General features: G+C 40.5%; 1 protein-coding gene across 11 annotated transcripts in view; it reads right to left on the reverse strand.

The window, feature by feature from the left end:
- LOC131691135 (cAMP-dependent protein kinase type II regulatory subunit) overlaps nucleotides 1-23,903 on the reverse strand; it is a 348,167-nt gene continuing 324,264 nt past the window's right edge. For 4 of the 11 annotated variants that reach the window (XM_058977313.1, XM_058977314.1, XM_058977312.1 and 1 more), the window contains 2 exons: nucleotides 22,752-22,934; nucleotides 21,959-22,304 (listed from right to left, as the gene is read on the reverse strand). In XM_058977313.1, the coding sequence (XP_058833296.1) occupies nucleotides 22,117-22,304; nucleotides 22,752-22,934 (371 nt within the window). In that variant the 3' untranslated portion in view covers nucleotides 21,959-22,116. Of the gene's footprint in view, nucleotides 3,578-21,953; nucleotides 22,305-22,751; nucleotides 22,935-23,903 lie in introns of those variants that run through there. The other 7 variants (XM_058977320.1, XM_058977318.1, XM_058977321.1 and 4 more) reach the window with 5 other exon arrangements.

The following is a 23,903-nucleotide window of genomic DNA, read 5'->3' on the forward strand; positions in this document are numbered from 1 at the left end:
TTAAGTGGTTTTTTATGTTTAATTTCATTCTTCTGGTTTACTACCTTAATACGACACCTTCAATAACGAGACAGTAACAGTATGCTTCTTGTGTGTTTGTAGTTTTCCCCCATCCTAATGTTTGTGTTATTCATCAATGCATTAGCTTTGTTTATGCGAAAGTTTTTCCTCAAGTGTTTCAGATTTGTATTTGTGTGCTTGTGTATAATCATTATAATCATTTAGTAGCTTAAAAGTATGCACTATGTTGATAGCAATGAAATTTGAAAAGACAAACGAAGAGTTAAGTTATGAACAGTGAAAACAACTATTTATGGTTAAATAACGCTAGGACGTTCTAGTCGGGGGAAGAAAAACATGTATTTTCCGTTATCATATCTGATTCTAGCATATCAATATTCATATTTACGTTAAACATAGATATTTTTTCGTGGCAATGTAGGTAGGCTACTCAAATGAATAATGTTACAGAACATCGTCATAAAACACAAGTTTTTGAACTGAAATTAGAACAGTTCGTAAAGAAACGTATAAAGCAACTAGTGCTGCTAAGTTCACAATCATTGATTTTGTTTAGTGCTTTACTGGGCATTTGTGTTTTCTTATTCTTCTGTCGACATTCGTTCTTAATTTTAACCGATGATGATTTTTCTCTCTTGCTTCAAACCAGTTCGACAGAGTAGTTATTAAAATGGTTTGATTATTTAAAAAAACGAAAATGTCCAGCATTTTCTACGCAAAAAATATATTCTCTACCGTAGTATGTAGTTTGGGTAGTATTGTAACCGCAATCAGCCTGTTTATAACGTTAGAACCAATCAGAAGCTCTCGTCGGAAGGGATGGTATGGTTTTCCCCTAATCAGTAACGAGTGTTTCTTATTGTGCTTTCGCCGATAGCTTGTTGGCTATTTCTGAACTGTTGGTTTGAGATAAGCTTGAAGTAGTGGTGCACTATAGCGGTCAGTGCATTTGCGTTATTTGAGGATAAGATGTGTAGTAATAGATCGTTTTACTAGGTTTTTGTTGTATATATTGTCTTACAAGGGTAAAAACACACGTGTGTAAGCTCATGTTATATATCTCTCCAAAAGTACGAAAAGTCTACAACTTGCAGTGAAATATATCCGAAAGAGTTTGTGTCTTGCTTAGTTAGTTCACGTGTAAAGTTTTTCTAATACCGCTTCTACGCTACTTTGTTTTATTTTTTCCTAATGTAACATGTAGTTTAAGATTTGTTTTCCTCTCATTTGAATGCGGTATGAGAGAGTAAGAGCGTTTGATTGTTTATGGATGGATAAGCCTTTGAGAGAAGGCGCTAGAAGAGAGAGGTAAGCTGTTATGCTGCATCGAATACAGAACGTGTGGCATTGAGTACCAGTGTAGTGCATATATTTAGCGAAAGTAGTGTTCTTACCACGAATAAATAACTAGATATCACAAAATCATTCCGAAAGGGTCACATTTTTCATTCCCAAGTTTGAAATTTCGCCGAGTGGTCTGCTTTTAATTCTAGTTAGTTTGTATTACGAATGAACTGAGCTGAAACCGTTTGTCTCCTGGCATGATGTGCGTTATAAACCATACACCATTCAATGTAGCACCGAACAGTTCGAAAAAAGCGAAAATCTGATTCACAGCTTCAATGGAATTGAGCTTACTTCGAAAATAGGAAAATTAAGTTGTTTTATTTACCTCTAGTTGCCGAATTTGCTTGAATTGACGGTTTCAAAACTACTCTGGAAGATGTCTGCTCTTCAGCCAAACTCTCTCAGGAACATTGATATCTATTCTGCGTTTGTTTTTATTTTCTTCGTATAATCGTTTCTGATATCTTCTTGCGATATCGGATGACTTCTTTGCGCGGAGCTCTAAGTATGCCTATATGTATAAAACTGCACCGAGTTTCCTTTTTCTCCCGATATGACACCGTTGTATGATTCACTTCTGCAATACACGCTTTTGTTTGTTACGGTTGTGGATGATTGGAAAAAATGTCGTACCTTTTTGCACTTTCTCGCGATGCTACCATTTGTGCACACTTGATCCTTTGTTCTAATTGCGTTTTTCCTATATTTTGAAGCGGCATCAAGTCTTATCATTTATCAGTTTCTCTCCTGGCGGTACCTTCTTAATGGCTCTACCAAAAAGTATATTTGTCTCTTGTATCTGATATCTAGGTTTTAAATATATTTTCTGCTTAACTTTCCTTAAATTAAATCTCTGCTGATGATTTTTTTCAATTATTTATCTTATATTGTGATATTTTATATTAATTGCATGTTAAACACTGTTTAAAGTACCCTTAATGCTACCATTTTTCTGCTAGTTAAGTTGTTTTTTTTTTGTAGTTTTTCACTGATTTTATCTTAGGTTCAAATAAATAACAGAAATAATTTAAAAATCTTGCTTATTACTTTCTTTTCATAATTTCAGCATTTATCGTATCATAGATTTTTTTGTCAATAATTATTATTATTGATTTTTGTTGTCAATAGTTTTACTAGAACATGTTGCTTTTGTTATAATTTGCTTGATTTACGAATACTTGATCAAAAATGTCCACTTATTCTTCATTAATTTTTACCACCAATATACAATCATCTTCTTTTGCTGTTGTCAATATTTTTGATGTCACAGATTTTTTTTTGGTTTTTCAAATGTTTGCTGTAATGACACATTTATTTTTGTTTCAATCTCAATTTTCTCCATATATTTGGCAATTTCTTCATTCTAGGAAATGGCTACAACTAAAAACAAGAAAGCTTTCCTCGCATGTCTGTTTGTTATATAATATCTAAAAATTTTAATATTTTTTCATCATTTGCCTGGCATATACTCATTTTATCGAAAACGGATGCTGGTGGCGGCGGTGGTGATTTCTCGTTCGCCCTCATCCTTCCTGCTAAGCTCTCTGTGATCTAAGCTATCCTCATTATGGCTGTTGCTACCGAATCATTCCACGGAATAACAAAATATCTCTCTTTCTCGCTTCAATTCGCATTTGTCTATCTTTCTCTAATCTAGTAGTACACTACAAATTACTCGCAAAAATGATGGCAACCTGCTGCGTCGATATTAAATCTACTAACATTACTCAATTCACCTCTGGCGACGGTCCGTTTACGAGAGTTGCTCTGCTGCAGCCGAACTGTATTATCACTCCAGCTAGATGCTCAGTCTGTGCAGGGAAATGACCTTTGAGCTACGCTGCTGTTGCTCTTCGATGATGTTTGGGTGTTAAAAGTTAAACTCAAAAGCCAATTCCCGAGATTGGCTCTAGGCAGAGAGAAACTACAGTACGGCGAACAGCAGTGACTGCTACTGAATGGTACTACCCGGCACTATTTTGTAGTGTGAGTGTACGGGCGGGCGATTGTAATAGTACGGATAGTACCTGTTGCTTCTACTACTACTACTATTGATTTTTTGTCTTGCGCGATGTCGCTTATCGGACGTCGGATATGTTGTTCTTGCTGCCAAAGATTTTCACCAACTGCGACTCGTAGTCGCCAATGTTGCGCTTCATAATATCCATACAGGGTCCAAGTAGTCGCTCGAAGGCGTCCACATCTAAAACTGCGGAAAGAAAATGAAGCAAAAAAGTTGTGAATATCAGAGCATGATCAGTAGTTGTTGAGAAACAAAGTTTGAATTTGTTAAACAATAAAAGCCAATAGCGATAGTTCGATAAATAGAAAGAATATCTTACCTTTGGTATGCCAAACTATGTTGTTACTGTTAGAGGGAAAGCATGCGGAAATCTTTTTTTAAAATACCTACCACAGACAGTCGAAAAGGGTGATACGAATTGTACCGTTGAGCCAGTACGTTCATATGTTTTCACTGTTTTGTACTATGTATATTCAAAAGTCTTATGTTTAGGTTTGGTCTGGTTTTTAGGAGCAATATATGGTCGCATTCAGGATGGGGCTAACGATAAAACCCGGTCTGTCCATCTTTAGAAAATGTCATTGATTTGAAACACTATATAAGACCATGCAAAGATCATAGTAAGATCTGTAAAAATCCAAGAATTTCACAACATAAGCTTGGCATGGTCTATGGGAAAAAGATGAGTGGGTAATATCAGAGACATAACCGGAGTGAAGTATAATCCACTTAGCATTATTTATATGAAAATGTAGGTACCCAACGAGATTTTACGGAAAAAGACGTGTCTTCGAATGAGTTCTTCATCCATTTTTATGAAGATTTTCTGTACACCCGTCTACATGGAATTTGTTTAATTTCTAATTGAACAAACCATTGCTATGCGATTTTGTTGTCTTTTGCACATACATAGTTTTCTGGCAATAATTTTGGGATTCCCATGTGGGTTTTCCTTTTTTTCTGCAAATGGAAATGATGTTGGATTGTTATTCATGACAAGCTGAAAATGCAAGTGTGGCAACACTGGCCACAGGATGGATGGTGGGCATAACCATAGGGTGACCATATCAGACGAGTAAAAAACCAGGACAGTCGAAAGGTTACTGCATCCCCCATTACCTCTCAATCGACATTGCCTTTTCCGCATGTTTTCGGCAGTTAAAAGTTTTGGGGTCTGGCAGGCAGAGCTTCGACAGTAAAAAAAGTTCTGGGAGGCTGGGAGGAAGAGCTCGTGTTTCATCGGAATTCGATTACCGATAACCCTTTTCGGATTTACACATAAGGCAGTTCTGGCTACACCACCATCAGCAAACGTTTCATGCTGAGATGGTCTGTGCAGTACCGGAGAGGAGTTTTCAGTACTAAAAACACGACATTGACGTAAATCAGAAACATCAACAATCCCAAGTAGCTTTCTTGCGCTATGCCTGGCAATCTCCAATGCCAATGTCATTATCTCTCGATTTGAGAGCTGCGAAACCTACCATTGTTACCAAAAGTTTCTCTGTTTAAACGATTGTTATATGAAAACTGGCGGATAGTTTGGAATAAATAATATCAGTTTGAGCCCGAGTTTGAAAAAAATGACATCCCTGCGTGAACTTGAAGGAAAACAAAATTCAATTCATGCCCGTCGCGATGAATGAAATGTTTGGTTCGTTTCCCTCATCAAATAGAATTTTGTTTCCATTCTACCTATGAGAGAGATTATTGAGCAAATGTGCACCAGATATAGATTATGCAATTCACTTATGCTCGAAAATGTAGAAGAAACCAGTTTCTGCCTACAAACGGTCCACATAAAAACAAATAAATGCTTTCGTTGGTGAAGGAATTTATATGTCTTCTGCGCTTAAGCATTCCATTCTGCATGAAGTTTCAGTCAGTTTGGAAGTTAATGAATCAGGGAGGGAATTTTGGTTTCAGTAAATACAAGCAGAAATAAATAACTGATTTTGAAATTTCGTAGCACTGGTTTGAGCCCGACATTTCATACTCCCTATTATGTAAGATGCTAGACTCGGCGGTTAGTCGCTGTTCAGTGTCCAGGTGTGAAGGCATGGTAATCGTCTATTAGCTATTTCATTTATTTGACACGCCTCAATGCATTACCTAAGCCGTGGGTCTTATAATATTATCGATTTGTAAATAAAAATAAATGAATCGAAATTTAAAGTATATCCATCGGATTTTGTGTACGCGTGTGTTACTTTGCGCAAAGATCTTATTTCTTGTTGAAGATATATTTATGTACTTCATAGCCTCTTGTTGCTCGTGGATCACTTAGTCCGCTTTCTCTCGGTTTATCGTTTTCATTGCTATCCTCGATGTTAATGTTGTATGGGCTCTCACGATTGCCTGGTTTGAGTTGTTTGTGGGGTCTGTGGGTCACGATCGCGTATCCGTGTTCTTTGTTATTTACTTTATTATCAGTGGTGCTGGTAGTTGATTGGGAAGTAGTAGGCGCATCACAATGATCGTTCACTCTGTGCGTAGGTTCTCGTTGGTGCAACTCCAGTGGTTTGTGATTTAGTTGATGTTGATGAAGGGCTGTGTTATGGGTATGCTTGCAGTTGATATTGCTTCGTTAGAGGTTTGTGTACGTGGTTTCTCGTAGTGTGTCTTCTTGTGTAACAACGTAGGGCACGCAAGAGTCTGTCTTTCATACGTGCACAGCGCTATTTGAGATTTGGTAATGCGTTTTGCTTAGAATTGGTCGGTGTTAAGTCAGACCGGACTATGTGACAAAATATTGATTTCGAGAAAAACGGGTTTAAAGTTTGAATCGTAGCATCCTCTACGTTATAATTGAAAATTATTTTTTGCAATAATTTTTGTTTATGTTTACATATTTCAAATCTGGCAAAAGTCGAATGTAGCTGAATAAATTCTTTATCCGGTGTTATCGTTATCTCATTTTTTGATGGTTTGCGACTTAGTCCGGTCTGACTTAACACCGAGCAATTGAAAGTTCAGATATGAACACCGTTGGAAATATCTAGAAAAATTTTCTCCAGGTTTCAAACTTAAAGGATGTATTACGTATTCCGACATGATGGCTGTAATAAATTTATTAATAGTACCCAAGTGTAAATCGTGCAGACGCATATCAATCTTATCATTGTCAATATAAACGGGTACCTTGGTCCTAACATTATCATGCTCAACGACGTATTGCATGTTGTCTAGCATAGCTTTCCGTTATGGCCAAAGTTTTAAACGTTATCAGTAACGAGTGTGGGCTCGTATAACGACGACTTCCGATAGTCTAAACTGCATTTGCAAATTTGCTGTTCAATTTTGCTGTTGAGTTTCAAACATCTTGAAATGACTGATCGATATCGCATCAATGAAAGTAACGGTGCTTTATTGTTCACACTGACTTGGGATGAATTTTATTATTCGACTGCTTTGTTTGTTTATAGTACCGGCATGGTACATATGACAGCAGACTTTAGGTAGAAACGTTCGATTCACTGCACTGTTAAAGAGCAGAGCGATTGATTAGGTACTGGTATCGACCCTGTAGTAATTTTTTTTTTTTTTTTTTATTCATTTCGTTTATTTGATAGGCACAAATGCGTTAGCTTGGCGGTGCCAAATGCTTTTGTTTTTACATTTTGGATATCTTAAAACTAGGAGGTTACAATGTTGAAATATTTTTTTTTACAAAGGAAAAGAAAGTTTACAGCTATCTTAAGACTAGAAATAAGATTCAATATACAAAAGAGGGCCAAAAGATTTTTTTATGAAAAAAAATTTAAAACAAGGGATTCACTTTGATATACAAGAGGGGGAGTAATAGTATTTTACGAAATATTTTACGGTTATCTTAAAACTAACAATATAGTTTAGTACACAAAAGGGGGAACAAATATTTATGAGAAATTTCACAGAAATCTTAAAACTAGGGATTCAATTCTATTTACAAGATGGAGGACAAGAGTTTCAATAAAGAGTAAAAAATATAGCTATCTTAAAACTAGGAATACAGAATACTAATTTGAATTTTTTAACTAAAACTTATGCTTGGTCAAGATATTCAAAGGGTGGCTTATTTCCGCATCAGTGTAGCAGCAGTTGTATCAAAGACAGGGGAGAGACAGGGAAAGAAGAGCAAAACTTGCAACTTTCGCTCGAACGGCGGGGGGGGGGGGAGGGAGATCAGCGTATCAAATTTGCGCCTCAGTCTAGTAAGTCGTCGAGTACCGGATTGGCGGATGGTATTCTTCGGACCCGCGGGGAATCCTTCAAAAGTCATCGGACCTCGAGTCGCTCTCGCTTCAGTTTCCTTCTATGCAGGCGTAGTGGTAAGGGCGACGGCGGTTACATAGTGGCACTCTGGAGCTGATCGGTTCCACAAGGCAGGAGGAAACTCTAAAAACGAGAAATAAAAGAGAGGGGCTAAATTGGGATATTTATCGTTTTTATGAAGGTATAAATAAGGGACATATAGGGGAAATCACGAGTTGCCAGCATATCTCGGACTGGTACATTGGGTGGTCTACCTCGGGCCCGAAGGGATTCCTTTAACTGAGACCTGGCGTCACAATACCCGGCGCACACCCAGACAACGTGTTCGATGTCGTGATAGCCCTCGTCACAAGCGCACAGACTACTCTCCGCAAGCCCAATACGCCGCAAATGCGCATCCATGGTGTAGTGATTGGACATAAGTCGGGACATTACACGAATAAAATCCCGACCCACATCCATCCCCCCGAACCAAGGCTTCGTTGATACCTTTGGGATAATCGAATGTAGCCATCGTCCAAGTTCCCCATTGCTCCACGAGGTTTGCCAACTGTTGAGCGTCCTCTGACGACAAATACTAAAAAATTCATTGAAGCAGATTGGTCTTTCGTATATGTCACCATTTAATGCGCCCACCTTTGCTAATGAGTCGGCCTTTTCATTGCCCGGGATAGAACAATGAGAGGGGACCCAAACAAAGGTAATCTTATAAGATTTTTCAGATAACGTACACAAGGACTCCTGTATCTTCCCCAGAAAATACGGTAATTGCTTTTTAGGCTTCACCGCACGAAGAGCCTCGATAGAGCTGAGGCTGTCCGAAACGATGAAGTAGTGATCTGTGGGCAGAGTGTCGATGATCCCAAGGGTGTACTGAATTGCAGCTAACTCTGCGACGTAAACTGAAGCGGGATCATTGAGCTTGAATGAAGCGGTGATAGTATTGTTGAAGATACCGAAGCCAGTGGACCCATCGAGATTTGATCCGTCAGTGTAAAACATTTTGTCGCAGTCGACTTCTCGGAATTTATTATAAAATATATTGGGGATCACCTGCGGGCGTATATGGTCCGGGATTCCACGAATCTCTTCCTTCATGGATGTGTCGAAGAATACAGTAGAATCAGAAGTATCTAGCAAACGAACACGGTTGGGAGTATATGCAGAAGGATTAATGCTCTGTGCCATGTAGTCGAAGTACAAGGCCATAAATCGGGTTTGAGAATTAAGCTCGACGAGCCTCTCGAAGTTTTCAATTACCAACGGGTTCAGAATGTCGCATCGGATGAGCAATCGATATGAGAGTTCCCAAAATCGATTTTTTAGCGGAAGAACGCCCGCCAGCACTTCGAGACTCATCGTATGGGTCGAGTGCATGCAACCCAAGGCAATGCGCAAGCAACGATACTGGATTCTCTCCAGTTTGATGAAGTGTATGTTCGCAGCGGAGCGGAAACAGAAACACCCGTACTCCATCACCGACAATATCGTTGTTTGGTACAACCTGATCAGGTCTCCTGGGTGAGCACCCCACCATGTTCCAGTTATTGTTCGGAGAAAATTGATCCTTTGTTGGCATTTCTGTTTCAGATACCTAATGTGACATCCCCAGGTACCTTTAGAGTCGAACCAGACCCCGAGATATTTAAATGTGAAAACCTGGTTGATCGTTGCACCCATTATTAAAAGCTGGAGTTGCGCCGGCTCACGTTTCCTAGAAAAAACAACCAACTCAGTTTTCTCCGTGGAGAACTCAATACCCAGCTGAAGAGCCCAAGCAGACAAATTGTCCAAGGTATTTTGTAATGGTCCTTGCAAGTCGGCAGCTTTGGGCCCTGTAACAGAGACCACCCCGTCGTCTGCAAGTTGCCTTAGCGTGCATGAATTGGCAAGACAATCGTCAATGTCATTCACGTAGAAATTGTAGAGCAGGGGACTTAGACATGAGCCCTGGGGAAGACCCATGTAGCTAAATCGCGATGTTGTTAAATCGCCATGCGAAAAGTGCATGTGCTTTTCAGACAACAGGTTTAGCAAAAAGTTATTTAAAATTGGCGAAAGACCATGCTGGTGCAGCTTCTCTGACAGAGTGTTGATAGAAACTGAGTCAAAAGCCCCCTTAATATCCAAGAAGACTGATGCCATCTGCTCTTTGTTAGCATAGGCCATTTGGATTTCTGTAGAAAGCAACGCAAGGCAATCGTTCGTCCCTTTGCCTTTGCGGAAGCCAAATTGTGTATCTGACAGTAAGCCATTTGCTTCAACCCAATTGTCGAGGCGAAACATGATCATTTTCTCGAACAACTTCCGAATACAGGACAGCATTGCAATCGGCCGATACGAGTTGTGGTCGGAGGCTGGTTTTCCTGGTTTTTGGATGGCGATGACCTTCACTTGCCTCCATTCATAAGGGACAATGTTACCCTCAAGAAACTTGTTAAATAAATTCAACAGGCGCCTTTTTGCAGTGTCAGGCAGATTCTTCAGCAAGTTGAATTTGATTCTGTCTAACCCTGGGGCGTTATTGTTGCACGATAAGAGAGCAAGTGAGAACTCCACCATCGAAAACGGTGTTTCGTTCGCGGTATCGTGAGAAGACGCGGCGCGGTACGTTTTCTGTACCGGGACAGAGTCCGGACAGATCTTCTTGGCGAAAGCGAATATCCAACGGTTTGAATATTCCACGTTCTCGTTGGTACTATTATGATTACGCATACGTGGAGCCGTACCCCAAAGAGTGCTCATCGCTGTTTCTCTCGTTAACCCGTCGACGAACCGGCGCCAATAACTGCGTTTTTTGGCTTTCATTAGACTCTTCATTCGCCTTTCTAACGACGCGTACTGTTGATAGCTAGCGGGTAACCCGTCTTCCCGGAAGGCCTTATATGCAGTGGACTTTTCCGCGTACAGCTCTGAGCACTCTTTATCCCACCACAGGGTGGGAGACCGTCTATGGGTATTCGCGCTGGGTACTGGTTTAGTCTGAGCTTGACTCGCACTGTCGAGAATCAAGCCAGCCAAAAACCTGTACTCTTCCTCCGGAGGAAGTTCTTGAGTGGATTCGATTTTAACGGATATCGCGGTCGCGTAACTCTTCCAATCAATGTTCCGTGTGAGGTCATACGATACATTGATTGTTTCCGATGGTCTTGAACCGTTAGCAATTGAAATCACGATAGGCAAATGATCGCTACCGTGGGGATCAGGGATCACCTTCCACATGCAATCTAACTGTAGCGATGTCGAGCAAAGCGATAAATCAAACGCGCTTGCGCGTGCTGGTGGTGTAGGAATCCGCGTCATTTCTCCCGTGTTTAAGATGGTCATGTTGAAATTATCGCAAAGATCTTGGATTAATGTTGATCTATTATCATCATGAAGACAGCCCCATACCGTACCGTGCGAGTTAAAGTCTCCCAGAACTAGCCGCGGTGCCGGTAAGGATTCCGTGATATTACAAAGCGTTCGGTCCCCTACCGAGGCTCTAGGAGGAATGTAGATGGAAGCAATGCAAAGGTCTTTACCTTTGATTAAAACTTGACAAGCGACAATTTCAATGCCTGGTGTCGAAGGGAGGTTAATTCGGTTGAAAGAATAGCACTTTTTGATCCCCAAAAGTACTCCTCCATAGGGGTTTTCTCGATCCAGACGAATTATATTAAAGTCGTGGAAGTTGAGATTTATATCGGAAGTTAACCAAGTTTCACATAATGCGAAAGCATCACATTTTAAACTATTTAGTAAAAATTTAAAGGAATCGATTTTCGGGAGGATACTTCTGCTGTTCCACTGTAGAACAGTGATCGAATCGGTGACCTCGTTCGATGACTTAGCCATCGAAGGATACGATCGCTGCAAGGAGGGGCCATTTAGTAGTCAACTGCTTCAAAAATGTTTGCACTATAGGGAGAAAACGTATCAGAAGGCTTTTAAGAGGATCAGTAACATTGAAAGCTGTGAAAATTAAGTCCACTATGTCAGAAAATTTCATTAGTCCGCTACTGGACTGAGTATCTGTTTGAAAAAAGGGGACACTTGGGGTTTTGGATGTCCCTGGAAGTGGTGGGTACTCCTTGTTAGAATTAATATTTCCAAGTCCTGGAGCAAATTGCTTCGGCTTTTGTGCATCACTTCCGTTGGATTTATTGGTTGTAGATGGCGCACTCTGAGTGGACGACACCTTGACACCCTTACGAGGCAATGTAGGGGAGGCTGGATTTCTCCTCTTCCTGGATTCCCCTGGGTTAACCAAAGATGTTCCCTCTCGTGGGTCGTCAGATTCTTGCTCAACGTTAGCCAAACCAGCATAGGGATTTTCGGACAGGACAGATGGCGAAGCATTCTTTAGCATTTCTGCATAAGAACGCCTTGAGCGTTCCTTAAGGGAGCGCTTAATTTTATCCCCGCGCTGCTTGTACGCAGGGCATGATTTAAGAGCATGTGAAGGGCCCCCGCAGCAAATACACTTTTCAGTTTCTTTGTCGCAAAAGTCATCCTCATGCTCTCCTTCGCATTTGCCGCATCGTTTCTTATTTCCACAATATGTGGCTGTGTGGCCCAACTGCTTGCAATTGCTGCAGCTCATGACCCGCGGTACAAACAGGCGAACTGGTAGGCGAACCCTGTCAAGGAGGATGTAGTTGGGAAGAGAGGACCCGGCGAATGTCACCCGAAGCGAGCCTGATAGAGAGTAGGTAGTCTTACCTCCCTCGGTGTTTGCGGTATACAATTGTTTGCATTCTAAGATCTTAATCTGTTCAAGAGAGGGGTCCTTAAAGCAGCCAACCCCGTGCTCCAACAGTTCTTCGCATTTCAGGCCCGGTTCGGACACTACCCCATCGATTTCACAGGCCACACAAGGCACGTACGCTTTAAATTCCCGCGTAAAGCGCTCACAGCAAGCAATCGCGTTTGCCTGGCCGAGATCACTCACTAGAACACGTATCTTGTTTGCCCGAACACGTGTTATCTGAGTTACGGCCGGGTAATTAGCAGTCAGATCTCGAGAAAGTTTTAATATATTAACCGGTTTCTCTCCGGTCCGAAAATATACCACCCATGGCCCAGAGGAACCTTCTGGGTACTGCTTTATACGGGGAGCAATGCGAGTATTAGGGGGATCAGGGACTTCCATGATTGCATCAGATGGTATTTCGCCCTCGGCCATTTAAGCACGAGGGCAGAGCGTTATATAAACGGGAATGTGTCTTATTATTTGATTACAAGGTAGAGTAAAAGTAGGGAAAAGGAAAGAAAGCAAACGAGGAAAAAAAAATAAAGCAAAACTTATCTGCAAACAACGTCGATTGTTCCGCACCAGCGAAAACAATGTACTGGATTTACTGTCGGCACCAGCAGAACGGCTGCTAACGAACGAACAAAGGATGACCTTGACTCACTAAAATTTACACACCGAGCACCACTGTGAAATATAACGATCCGTTCCGTTCAAAGGTTGGGAGACGTATCAACCCTGTAGTAATTGCATGATTCTCAGCTCGAGAGAGCGCTCAATGAAATTATTCCACGATAGTTGCTATTTTTCTTTTTATGTAATGGATTTCCAGTAAGACGGAAAAAGCCATTAGCAAGAGAACTCAAGTAGAAGCAGAAACACCAAAACGCGGATGTGTCTTTTGAAAGGTACCAAAGGGAATTCTTCGGGTCCCGGATTGAAAGACGATTTAAGCCGAGAAGAAGCGCTGGTAACCATTGTTTCATCGATATTGACGAAGCACTCTTAAGATTAAAAAAAAAACATCGGAAGGTACAATTGGGAAATTCAACTGTATTAAGTTTTGTTTGTCGCATTCCGATTGATGATGAGTATACGTTGCAGTTATAGTTGTGGTCGGTCGTAACTGCGATCTGGAGCATAGTGAAAATCGAAGACTGAATAAATAGAAGTATATTAGGCTTACAGTAGAAAAAACCAGGACAAATCAAGCATTTTCCTCGACTTCCCAGGACACCAGGACAGTAAATGCAAAACCAGGACATGTCCTGGGAAACCAGGACGTATGGTCGCCCTACATAACCACGAAATGTTCGTTTTGGTTGTGCTAGTATTAGATTGCCGAACGGAAAGGCACATGGCACGGACACGAGTGAGAGGGCGTATATTCGCAATTATAAAAATATCGGTCGGTCTGCTTATCTCATCATTTGTAGATTGACCGTTTGTGCACTAGGACTACCAGCATCAGCAGTAGCAGAGTAGAGCAATTTCGCGCCATGACCCGCACGACACAGACCGCTCGCAAGTCCATCGGAGGTAAGCAGTTGACAACGAAGGCCGCCCATAAAAGTGCTCCAGCCACCGGTGGCGTTAGGAAGCTCCATCGCTACCGACCAGGAACTGTCGCCCTGCGATAAATTCGCCACTATCAGAAGTCGACAGAGTTACTAATCCGCAAGCTGGCCTTTCAGTGTCTGGTTAGCGAGATCGTACAGGACTTCAAAACCGATCTACGCTTCCAGAACCATAATGGCCTTCCAAGAATTTAGCGAAGCCTACACGGTATGTTCGAGGATACCAATCTGTGCGCTATTCACGCCAAACGAGTGGCCATCCAACTGGCTCGTCGAATCCGCGGGGAGCGTGCCTTAATTCGATGTGTCCTCCGGAATAAAACAACAAACGGTCCTTTTCAGGACCAGCCAAACCATATTTTAGTAAGAGTTTTTAGCAGAAATTTTCGTTTTCCTCCAAAAATGTTCTTAGATGGGCGGATGTGTATGTGTGTTTTCTTGGAAAGTCGGGGGGAGGGTGATGGAAAGTTTTTTTTCCAGCAAGCAACTTATCAACCTTGTATCGATCAACAGTAGCGTGTGAACAACTCCCATTCGATAATATTAACCCTCCAGCACTCGTGCGAATGGTTCCCCGAATGAGCACCCGATGTTGCTGGAAGAAGATTTCGCTAGAGTTTCGGAAGGTGTTGCACAAAATACAACGGCGCGAGTGCCGGAGGGTTAAGAAAAAGTTTGTGAGTAAATTTTTATTCTGCAAAGGGGTTTTTCTTTACATTTCTTATAAAAGAAATGTTTAGAATTCGCTCAAACATCCAAGATTATTTCCGAGGCCCGGAAGGCCGAGTCTTATATGCCAATCGAATCAGCTCGACGATTTGAGACAATGTCTGTGTGTGTTCTTTTTATAGTAAGGTTTAAAAAGCTTAAAAAGTGTGACCTATTCGCCACCCACTTTAAAAGTGCATTCAATGAAACTATTTCATCTGCTGATCAAATTGCGTGCGCTAGTAGAGACACTCTATTGAATATTTGTCCTTTGAGAAGCTTCACTGTTACAGATCGTCAGGTTATAGCAGCAATAAGCAAGCTAAAATATTCAGTCACTCCTGGTCTTGGCGGCATACCTTCATGTGTTCTCAAGAAATGCGCGGAGGCACCTATGGCAGATACTGCACGAGTGCGGTTTTCCAGAAAGCTAACACGATTAGTCAAAGCGACGATGGATCGGGTGATGTGCGTTGTTCGAGTATCAGGGACACTCTCGAGTCCCTTTGAATCTCGAAGAGGGTTAAGGCAAGGTGATGCTCTATCGTGTCTGCTGTTCAACGTTGCGTTAGAAGCTGTAATAAGGAGAGCGGGGATAGACACGAGTGGCACGATCTTCAGGAAGTCCGTCCAGCTTCTTGGCTTCGCCGACGACATTGACATAATACACGGAACTTTGAGGCGATGTCGGAAGCGTACATCAGACTGAAAGCTGAAGCTAGCAGGATTGGGCTTGCCATCAACGTTTCGTATACAAAATACATGAGAGGAAGAGGTTCTAGAAACGACAATGTGAACCTCCCATTCCTAGTTCGGATTGACGGTGACGAAATCGAGATGCTCGACGAATTCGTGTACTTGGGCTCACTGGTAACCGCCGTCAATGATACCAGCAGAGAAATTCATAGACGGATCTTGGAGAGAAATTGTGCCTACTTTGGACTCCGGAGGACGCTCCGGTCGAACAAAATTCGCCGCCACACGAAGTTGATTATCTACAAGACGCTGATTAGACCGGTGGTCCTCTACGGCCACAAGACCTGGACTATGCTCGTGGATGACTATCGCGCCCTTGAAGTTTTCGAACGAAAGGTGGTGCGTACCATCTATGGTGGCGTGTAGATGGAAGACGGAACGTGGCGCAGGCGAATGAACCATGAGCTGCATCAGCTGCTGGAAGAACCATCCATCGCGCATACCGCAAAAATAGGACGTTGGACACGTCGTAAGAATGTCAGACGCAGAGCCTAAAATTCTCATGTCCTTTCAATGAACGATGAAACCCACTGAAGTCACTTTCGTTTTTTTGCTGCCTCCTTTGTTACTAAATACATACAAAGCAAAACAAAAAAGACATAGCCGATTTCTTCTTTCGATTCTATGAAAGAAGTAGTGACTCTCGTTTTTCTATGACAATACGAAAATTCAATCTCGTTTTCAATTTTAAATCAGTAATTTTGATCCTCATGTTAATTTTCATTAAATGAAATTGTAGCAATGTGCATCATAGAACTGCAACTAGAACGCAGCAACAACGGGAAATATGCACACCAATAGTGCTTCAGTCGTCCAATACCATCGCTAGCTTCTAATTCCACGAAATCGAACAACGACAAGTAAATATCGTTAATAGTGTAGCGCTCGCCCAGCACTACGTCCAATATCGAAGGGAATAATATCGCTATCAATCTCAAAGCGAAAACGAGTGTGCGTAGGAAATAATGAAATTGATCTTACTCGTATGCTTTGTCCTAGGCCGTTGTCTCATTTTCGTTTTCGCAAAGTTAGAAAGTAGCGTCGCTGTCTCGTCATTTTCGCCATTTTTATTTTGGTAAATGAAAAATACATTTTTCGACTCTGGTCAGACGACGACCCGGTGAAGATGATTCTTGAGGGCGACCCTACAGGAACAAGAAGACGGGTCGCACAGCGAGCACGGTGGATCGACCAGATAAAGGACGACCTGCGGACCCTTCGAAGACTGCGAGGCTGGCGATAAGCAGCAATGGACCAAGTGGAGTGGAGACGGCTTCTGCATACAGCAAGAGACAACAAGGCTCTAGCCTGAACGGTAAGGTAAGTATTAATTTTGCCGTTGACAACTCTATTCAACAATTCCTTTAGGCAGTATTGTTATCCTTCCAGCTGGAAATGGTCAGTTATGTTTCCAGTATGCAAAAAAGGAGATCGGCGAAATATTGAAAACTACAAAGGAATTACATCGTTGTGTGCCTGCTGCAAAGTTTTTTAGATCATAATGAACGATGTGCTTTTTGCATCCTGCCAAAGCTACATTTCTCCTGATCAACATGGATTCATCTCAAAAAGATCAACCTCCACGAATCTTGCTCAGTTCGTTTCATTCTGCTTGCGTAACATGGATGCTGGTGCTCAGATCGATACTGTATATTCCGACTTAAAATCAGCATTTGACAGAGTTGATCACGCAATACTTCTGGAACGGTTAAAATTAATAAGAGTGTCTTTAGTGTGTTGGCTCGAATCATATCTGAGAGATCGAACGCTTGTAGTAAAAATTGGATATGTGTTCGCTGCCCCATTTTCGAATAACTCGGGAGTTCCTCAAGGAAGTAATTTGGGTCCACTATTATTCACAATCATTATCAATGAGCTAGCAATAGTATTAGAACCGGGTTGTCGTATATTCTACGCTGATGACATTAAATTATACACGATCGTCAAGTGCATTAGGGATTGCTTAGCTTTACAACAGCTCTTGGACATTTTCAGTGACTGGTGCTCTTTAAACTCGCTTACAATTAGTATTCACAAGTGCAGTGTAATATCGTATCATCGCTAGCACAAGCCAATTTCATACGACTACTGTATTGGAGATCAGAATCTTGAGAGTGTACTACAAGTGTGTTACCTTGGAGTCACTTTGGATTCTGCACTCACTTTTCGACCTCATTTCGACTATATTATGAACAAGGAAAAGCACCAGATGGGATTTTTATTAAAAATTTCCAATTAATTTAATGACCCTCTCTGCCTCCGCTCACTGTACTGCGCATTGGTACGGTCGTATCAAGCAACATGGATAGCAAGAATTGAAGCAATTCAAAGAAAATTCGTTCGTTATGCACTAAGACGCCTTCCGTGGCAGGACCCTATTGATCTTCCGCCATACGAAGACCGCTGTACATTATTAGGTTTACACATGCTTGAAACGGGAAGAAGAGTTGCCCAAGCTGTTTTCGTCGCTAAGATTCTTCTTGGAGAGCTGGATACACCAGAATTATTGGATCAACTCCAAATCTATGCACCGGAACGTGTGCTCCGTGAACGCAGACCGAAATTTGAGAATTTTTAAACCCCCCCCCCCCCTCCCCCCTAGTAGACCTTAATAGACTTTTTCCTGTACTGTCGATGAGTACTATCATCTAGACTAAAACAATAAACACAAATTTCACTTTTCGTGAACAAATTTTAATATTTCAAAGATAATAAGATAATCTAAATTGCTTTATTTGATTAAGGGAACGAAGCTATTTAAATCTTCCCAAAAATATTTATTTTTCTTATGTAATTAATAACCGTATCACCTAAGAGTATTATCGCAAAGTATTAAAGTTTAACTCCGAATATTTTCGGAGATAAATATAGTAGAACCGGTTTGTACGGAGTTGCGTAGGATCAAGACGTAAAATTTAAAGGATGTTTAAAGATTTTGAAATCAGTGTAAATGATTGCAAGAGAAACTGATTAACTCGAGTAAACACTTTGTTGTAGAAGTTTAACTACACTACTGCTTTAACCGCCGAAATCAATAAATAAAAAATAAAAAAATTAATCCACTTATGGTTAAAAATCGGGTGTTTTTTGTTACAAAGCTTAACTTTGACCATTTTTTTAACTTTTTTATGGTTCATGCATTTAATGGTTCATGCATGTCTGCTAACTAGTGGTGTCTCAGATGATTTCACAGTCAAAATCTTCCGCCGAGAGCAATTTTGAGCGATCGTCTTTGGAACTGTCATTGTGTTATTCCTAGATCAAAACTATATCAAAATATACGCAAGAAACAACAAAGTGTGTGGTTGTCCAAAAAAAAAATCGTGGGTTCTGGGTTGAGTGGTCGCTTAACGAGTAGTTTTAAGAGCTTTGAAGTGTCTGCTTAAATAGACCGATATTTTGAATACAACTCTCTTTAAATCCCATTTATAATTAGTAAAACGAGAATAACAAAAAATTAGTCTACGTAGACTTTTTCAAAGACCCCCCCCCCTCCTCCCTCGGAGACAAACGTAGACTTTTGACAGACCCCCCCCCCCCGTCCCCCTTATGAGTCTACGTGGTTTATGAACGGCCCCATAGGAACTCCCTGTATGGTGGTCATGATCCGATTCTCTTCATGTCTGCCACATTCAACGAAATGTTTGCGGATTTAGATTTCAACGTGTCAACCTTTAAGAACCAGCTGCCAAGGAGTTTCTGACTTGACAGATATTTACCGACGACTTTTTATTTAATCTTTATTTTTAATTGCTGCTTTTTTATATTTTTTACTTTTGTTTAATTTATTGTATTAGCCTGATTTGCTACATTTTTTTCTTTTTATTGTTTTATTATTATTTGTTGTTAAGTTCTGTATTGTGTATTCGATTGAAAAGATATGGAGTTTCATGCCAATTTGAGAAGAATTAATGTTTTATTCAAATTGGCTTTTCCCCATCCCCCCATATTCAATAAGACCAACTAGATCAGATGATTAATAAATAAATAAATAAAACTGTCCTACTGTAAATTTTTTGGACTTCATTTTCGGATTCAGCACACGATTTTATATGAAAAATGACCACCAGCTTATTGAGTTCAACAATACTGTAAACTAGTGTTATCCACCACCTGGTGGACAGGAAAACTACCCATCACCTGGATTGCCGCCATCCCTGCACTATCCACCACCCAGTTACCGTTATCGGGAGGAACACAATATGGCCCTGCAATAATTGAAACGTTGCGCTTCGTTTCTGTTGTTGACTGCCACAGTAGTTGCTGTGAAATGTCACAATGATTGAGCTTAAGCTGGGTTATCTCCATCATTGTTGACCGCTTTCGTCTTTTTGTACACAAGGCATTTGAAGCCGCCTGTCGTGGTCATTTCCGTCCTCCTGTGTGTAGATCATAAACCTTTGTTCCTCCTGTGTGTAGATCATAAACCGATGTTGTCTCTAACATCGTGCCCCTTCCCACCGCATTTTCTACACAGTGCAGACCTGTCCGGGCCCTTGCAGTTCCTTGCCTGATGTCCGAGGTGCAAGCACTTGAAGCATCGCTCCATCTGCTTGATAGCCCGCGGAGTGACTCTCAACGAATACACCGACCATCCGACTTTCATCTTGCCGGTCTCCGCCAGCTTGTTGGCAACGACCACCGGTATTTCTTGTTCGGCTAAAAATTCACGTTGTTTTGGCATAATACCGTTTCAACACTTATAAACCGTAGTGACAGGATTAGGCCAAAACACAGTTGAATCGTTGTGCTTCCCTTTAAATTACAAGAGACTCACCTAAAGGCATTAGTTCATGTCTCTTTCAACGTTTAAGCTGTTTGCACACGAGGGGACGGGACACACGCCAGAAGAACATTCACTATTTTGTTCTGCCAATTCCAACGCTGTTTTTGTTGCTGTATTGGAATAGCTAGAACAAAATCCATAGTGAATATTTTTTGTGGCGTGTGTCCTTTCGCCTCGAAGCTGTATCTTTGTGCCAAAATAGATTAAAGAATGCTGCTCTAACGGGAAACAGAACGAAATAAGAATGGGTTTATATATCGATATGTTTTTTGTTGGACATCACATTACCTTGAAATCTTAAAAAAAGTTCCACGTTGATAATTAATCGAGATGTAATATAGCAGTTGAAAGTATTTTCTAGCAACACACAATTATATATGGATTGCAATAAAGCGGGGCAGTTTATTATGATGTGAATTCCATTATTACAAAGATTGTGACGTATTGAGATATTGGACGTTAAAAAAACGATTAGCGTCGTTTGGGTTCGCTCAGAATTGTCATTTCTGTATGAAGCTCGTAAGCATTGGAATGAAGCTACAGTATTCTTATACTACCGCTTTCACCTTATGCCCAGAAGCGGTTTGTTTGCTTCCAAATTCGCCTTGTAAACGCATTTTGTTTTCCTACAGATTCAAACGTGAAAAACGGTTTAAGGTTGCACAGAGAATGCGCAAAATTCGCAAACGAAAAAAGCAGTTTTTTTCCACACCGTATGTCAGATCTTCCTAAAAATCAATCAGCAGTACTGTAACAACATTCTACATACGCTGATTGATTTTTATGAAGATCTGACATACGGTGTGGAAAAAAACTGCTTTTTTCGTTTGCGAATTTTACGCATTCTCTGTGCAACCTTAATACCACCGTAGCTGGATAAGTCCATTGGCTTCTCCATTTTACCGTTCCTATTATTTACACACAAAAGCCAGGTTGAAAATGGTTACTAGACGATTTCCACTTTAACCAAATGCGTCATCATTAATCATCAAATATCGCCCGACAGTGATAGGCAGGCTGGCAGAAACAAGATCCAGCATCTTCATCTCCTCATAATAATAATCATCAGAAGGTTGTCTCGCGCTGATAAATGATTTATGAATAGAAATGATTTTGTTATTCAATCAAGAATGAATCTGTTCTGATGATCTGCGGTCTTATTACTTATTGTTTATTCAGAATAGACCAACCCAATCGTTTAGTAATTGAAGTCTTGCGAAAATTTTCCACGTCAAGTTTGCACTACGTACCCAGCGTCTCCATCAAACTGGTATGAGGATAAAGCATGTGATTAGCTAAATTTTCGTTGTTTCATAGGTAATTGGCTTCGGGAGTGCTATACTTTTCACCTAGCTACAAGAAGAACAGTTACCTTGCGAAAAACGATAGTTTTGTGTAAAACTTTCGTAACACACTGAGAATTGTTTAAATTCATCATATGCTTGATTGCTTTGTCCGAGCAGGACGCGAGAAATCCGAGCACGTTTCACGTTTTGTTGTCATGACCATCATTTATTATAATAATGTAAGAAATTGGATTGGACCTAATAAACAGAACTTAATGTTTATTATTTCCAATCCGCAATGGTTAAAATTTATAAGTGATATGTGAAATTAGGTATGGATAAATGATGTTCTCGTTTGTTTGATCGTTTTCAATATGCAGAGTCACTCAAACACAAAACACTGCCGTTTTCATAATTTCGAAATTATTGAAGATTGTGTGTTCTACTCAAATTATGTTCCTACAGCACAAGTTTAATTGAAAAGCATTCTATGAAATTAAATTTTATGCAAACACATAAACACGTGGTTTGACAGTACGATCAAACCACGGGCCTCCACATCTAAACTAATCAAAATACGAAAAGGTTCAGCTCCGGAAACGAAACAACTACTTTATCCAAAGCTACACCTGTTGCTTCAATGAATGATTGTTATTGGTTGATGGGACCACAGTGCTAGTTTTATCCTCTTCGCATGCCTCCACTATCATTCTCCAGGTGGAATCATTCACGTAACGATAGTGTTTCATACCGCGCAGCATCACATCCAGTTGATTCCCCAGCAGTCGTTTGAAGCAATCCGTTTGGAGAACTTGGACATGAACGCACATGTAGCGTTACCCGCCGGGTCATGACATTCAGTTGAGTTTTTTTGTATAGAATGGTAAGTTATTTTCGGGTGCAAACATGATGGTCGTGTTAGTCAGGATTAAAATATCATGCCATACAAACCGTTAGGAGAATTCGTTCGGTAACGGGAAATAGCATTTTAGTTGAATGAACAGAAGTGCATGCAAGTAAAAGAAGTGATGTGGAAAATGAAGGGAAAACCATGAAAGAGAATAGAAACAAAAATAGATTAGAATGTTAGAGGAGAAACAGTCGGGAACAGAGTTAATTTTTCGGTCACTGTACTACACTGACAAGACAACTACGAAACACTGGTGAAAAGCTTGCTTATAAACTGCCAATTAATAGATATAATTATATGCGTGCATATTGTGAGCGTGACTGCACCGCGTTCACATCGAATACTTACATGCCACTTTGACGTTATCCACGGCATATGCCGACGCTGCACGGGGTCGGTGGGTCACCAGGGCCAACTCTCCAAAGTACTGTCCTTTCTCTAGGTTTGAGATTTCAACCTCACCGGCGTCCTGTTGAATGCGGATCGAAACTTTACCATCCTCGATGAAGTACATGCCGTCGGCAGCATCGCCTGTAAATGAATGAATTTAGTAATATTCTTTATATTTAACTAAACAGCTGTTATGACATTCAGACTGTGTGGTCTATACTAGCAAACGGGTATGCGTTATAGTTCGTTTTATTCAATTGGCGCGAAGCATGGGAAATATTTCCCTGGTAATGAGTAATAGTAGATTGCATTTAGAAAACGGTTGCACTGCCTTTCATTACAGACGTGCTTCAGAATAGCTCATGGATGTTTTATAAACATTGTTAGAATTTCGACTACCCCACTATTCATTAGCATATATCTGTACCATTTGCTAGGAAAATGACATACATTCTATGAGAAATGAATCTTTAAATAATGCTTCATACTTTTTTAAGCGACAATATTAATTATAATTAATTTATTAATAATACAATCTCTCATATACATACATTCTCTCATTATATAGATACACGTTCTCGCGAACACTCAATAGCCCACGGCAATAAGTAAATGACCATACGGTTGAAAAAAGGGAATTAGTACACGCGAAATTAAAACGCGCTAGCAAACGCGACATACCAACATCGACGCACATACATACACATATAACATACACACGCTCAAACGTTTTGCGGTAATGCAAACCCAGTCGCGAACAAACAAACATCTGTTCTAGCAAGTTTACGCATCGTCACTCTAAAAAAAGAAACTTGAATGCACTATACAAAAAGTGCCATAGCCGGAGACTCTAGTGAGATGGAAGAGCTGAACTTCTATTTCGTACACTCTAAATTGAAGATCAGAATGACGGCCCGCACGAGCGTTCAAAGGTGCATGCTAATATGCAAATGGTTACGTCGTAATACAACCGAATTTATACGTGGGAAGTTACATACACATACAACCCCCCATGAGGGTTACTTTTAATATATATATATATATATATATATATATATATATATATATATATATATATATATATATATATATATATATATATATATATAT

Source organism: Topomyia yanbarensis, chromosome 3 (genome assembly GCF_030247195.1).
Source record: "Topomyia yanbarensis strain Yona2022 chromosome 3, ASM3024719v1, whole genome shotgun sequence".
In the NCBI taxonomy this organism is placed as follows: Eukaryota; Metazoa; Arthropoda; class Insecta; order Diptera; family Culicidae; genus Topomyia; species Topomyia yanbarensis.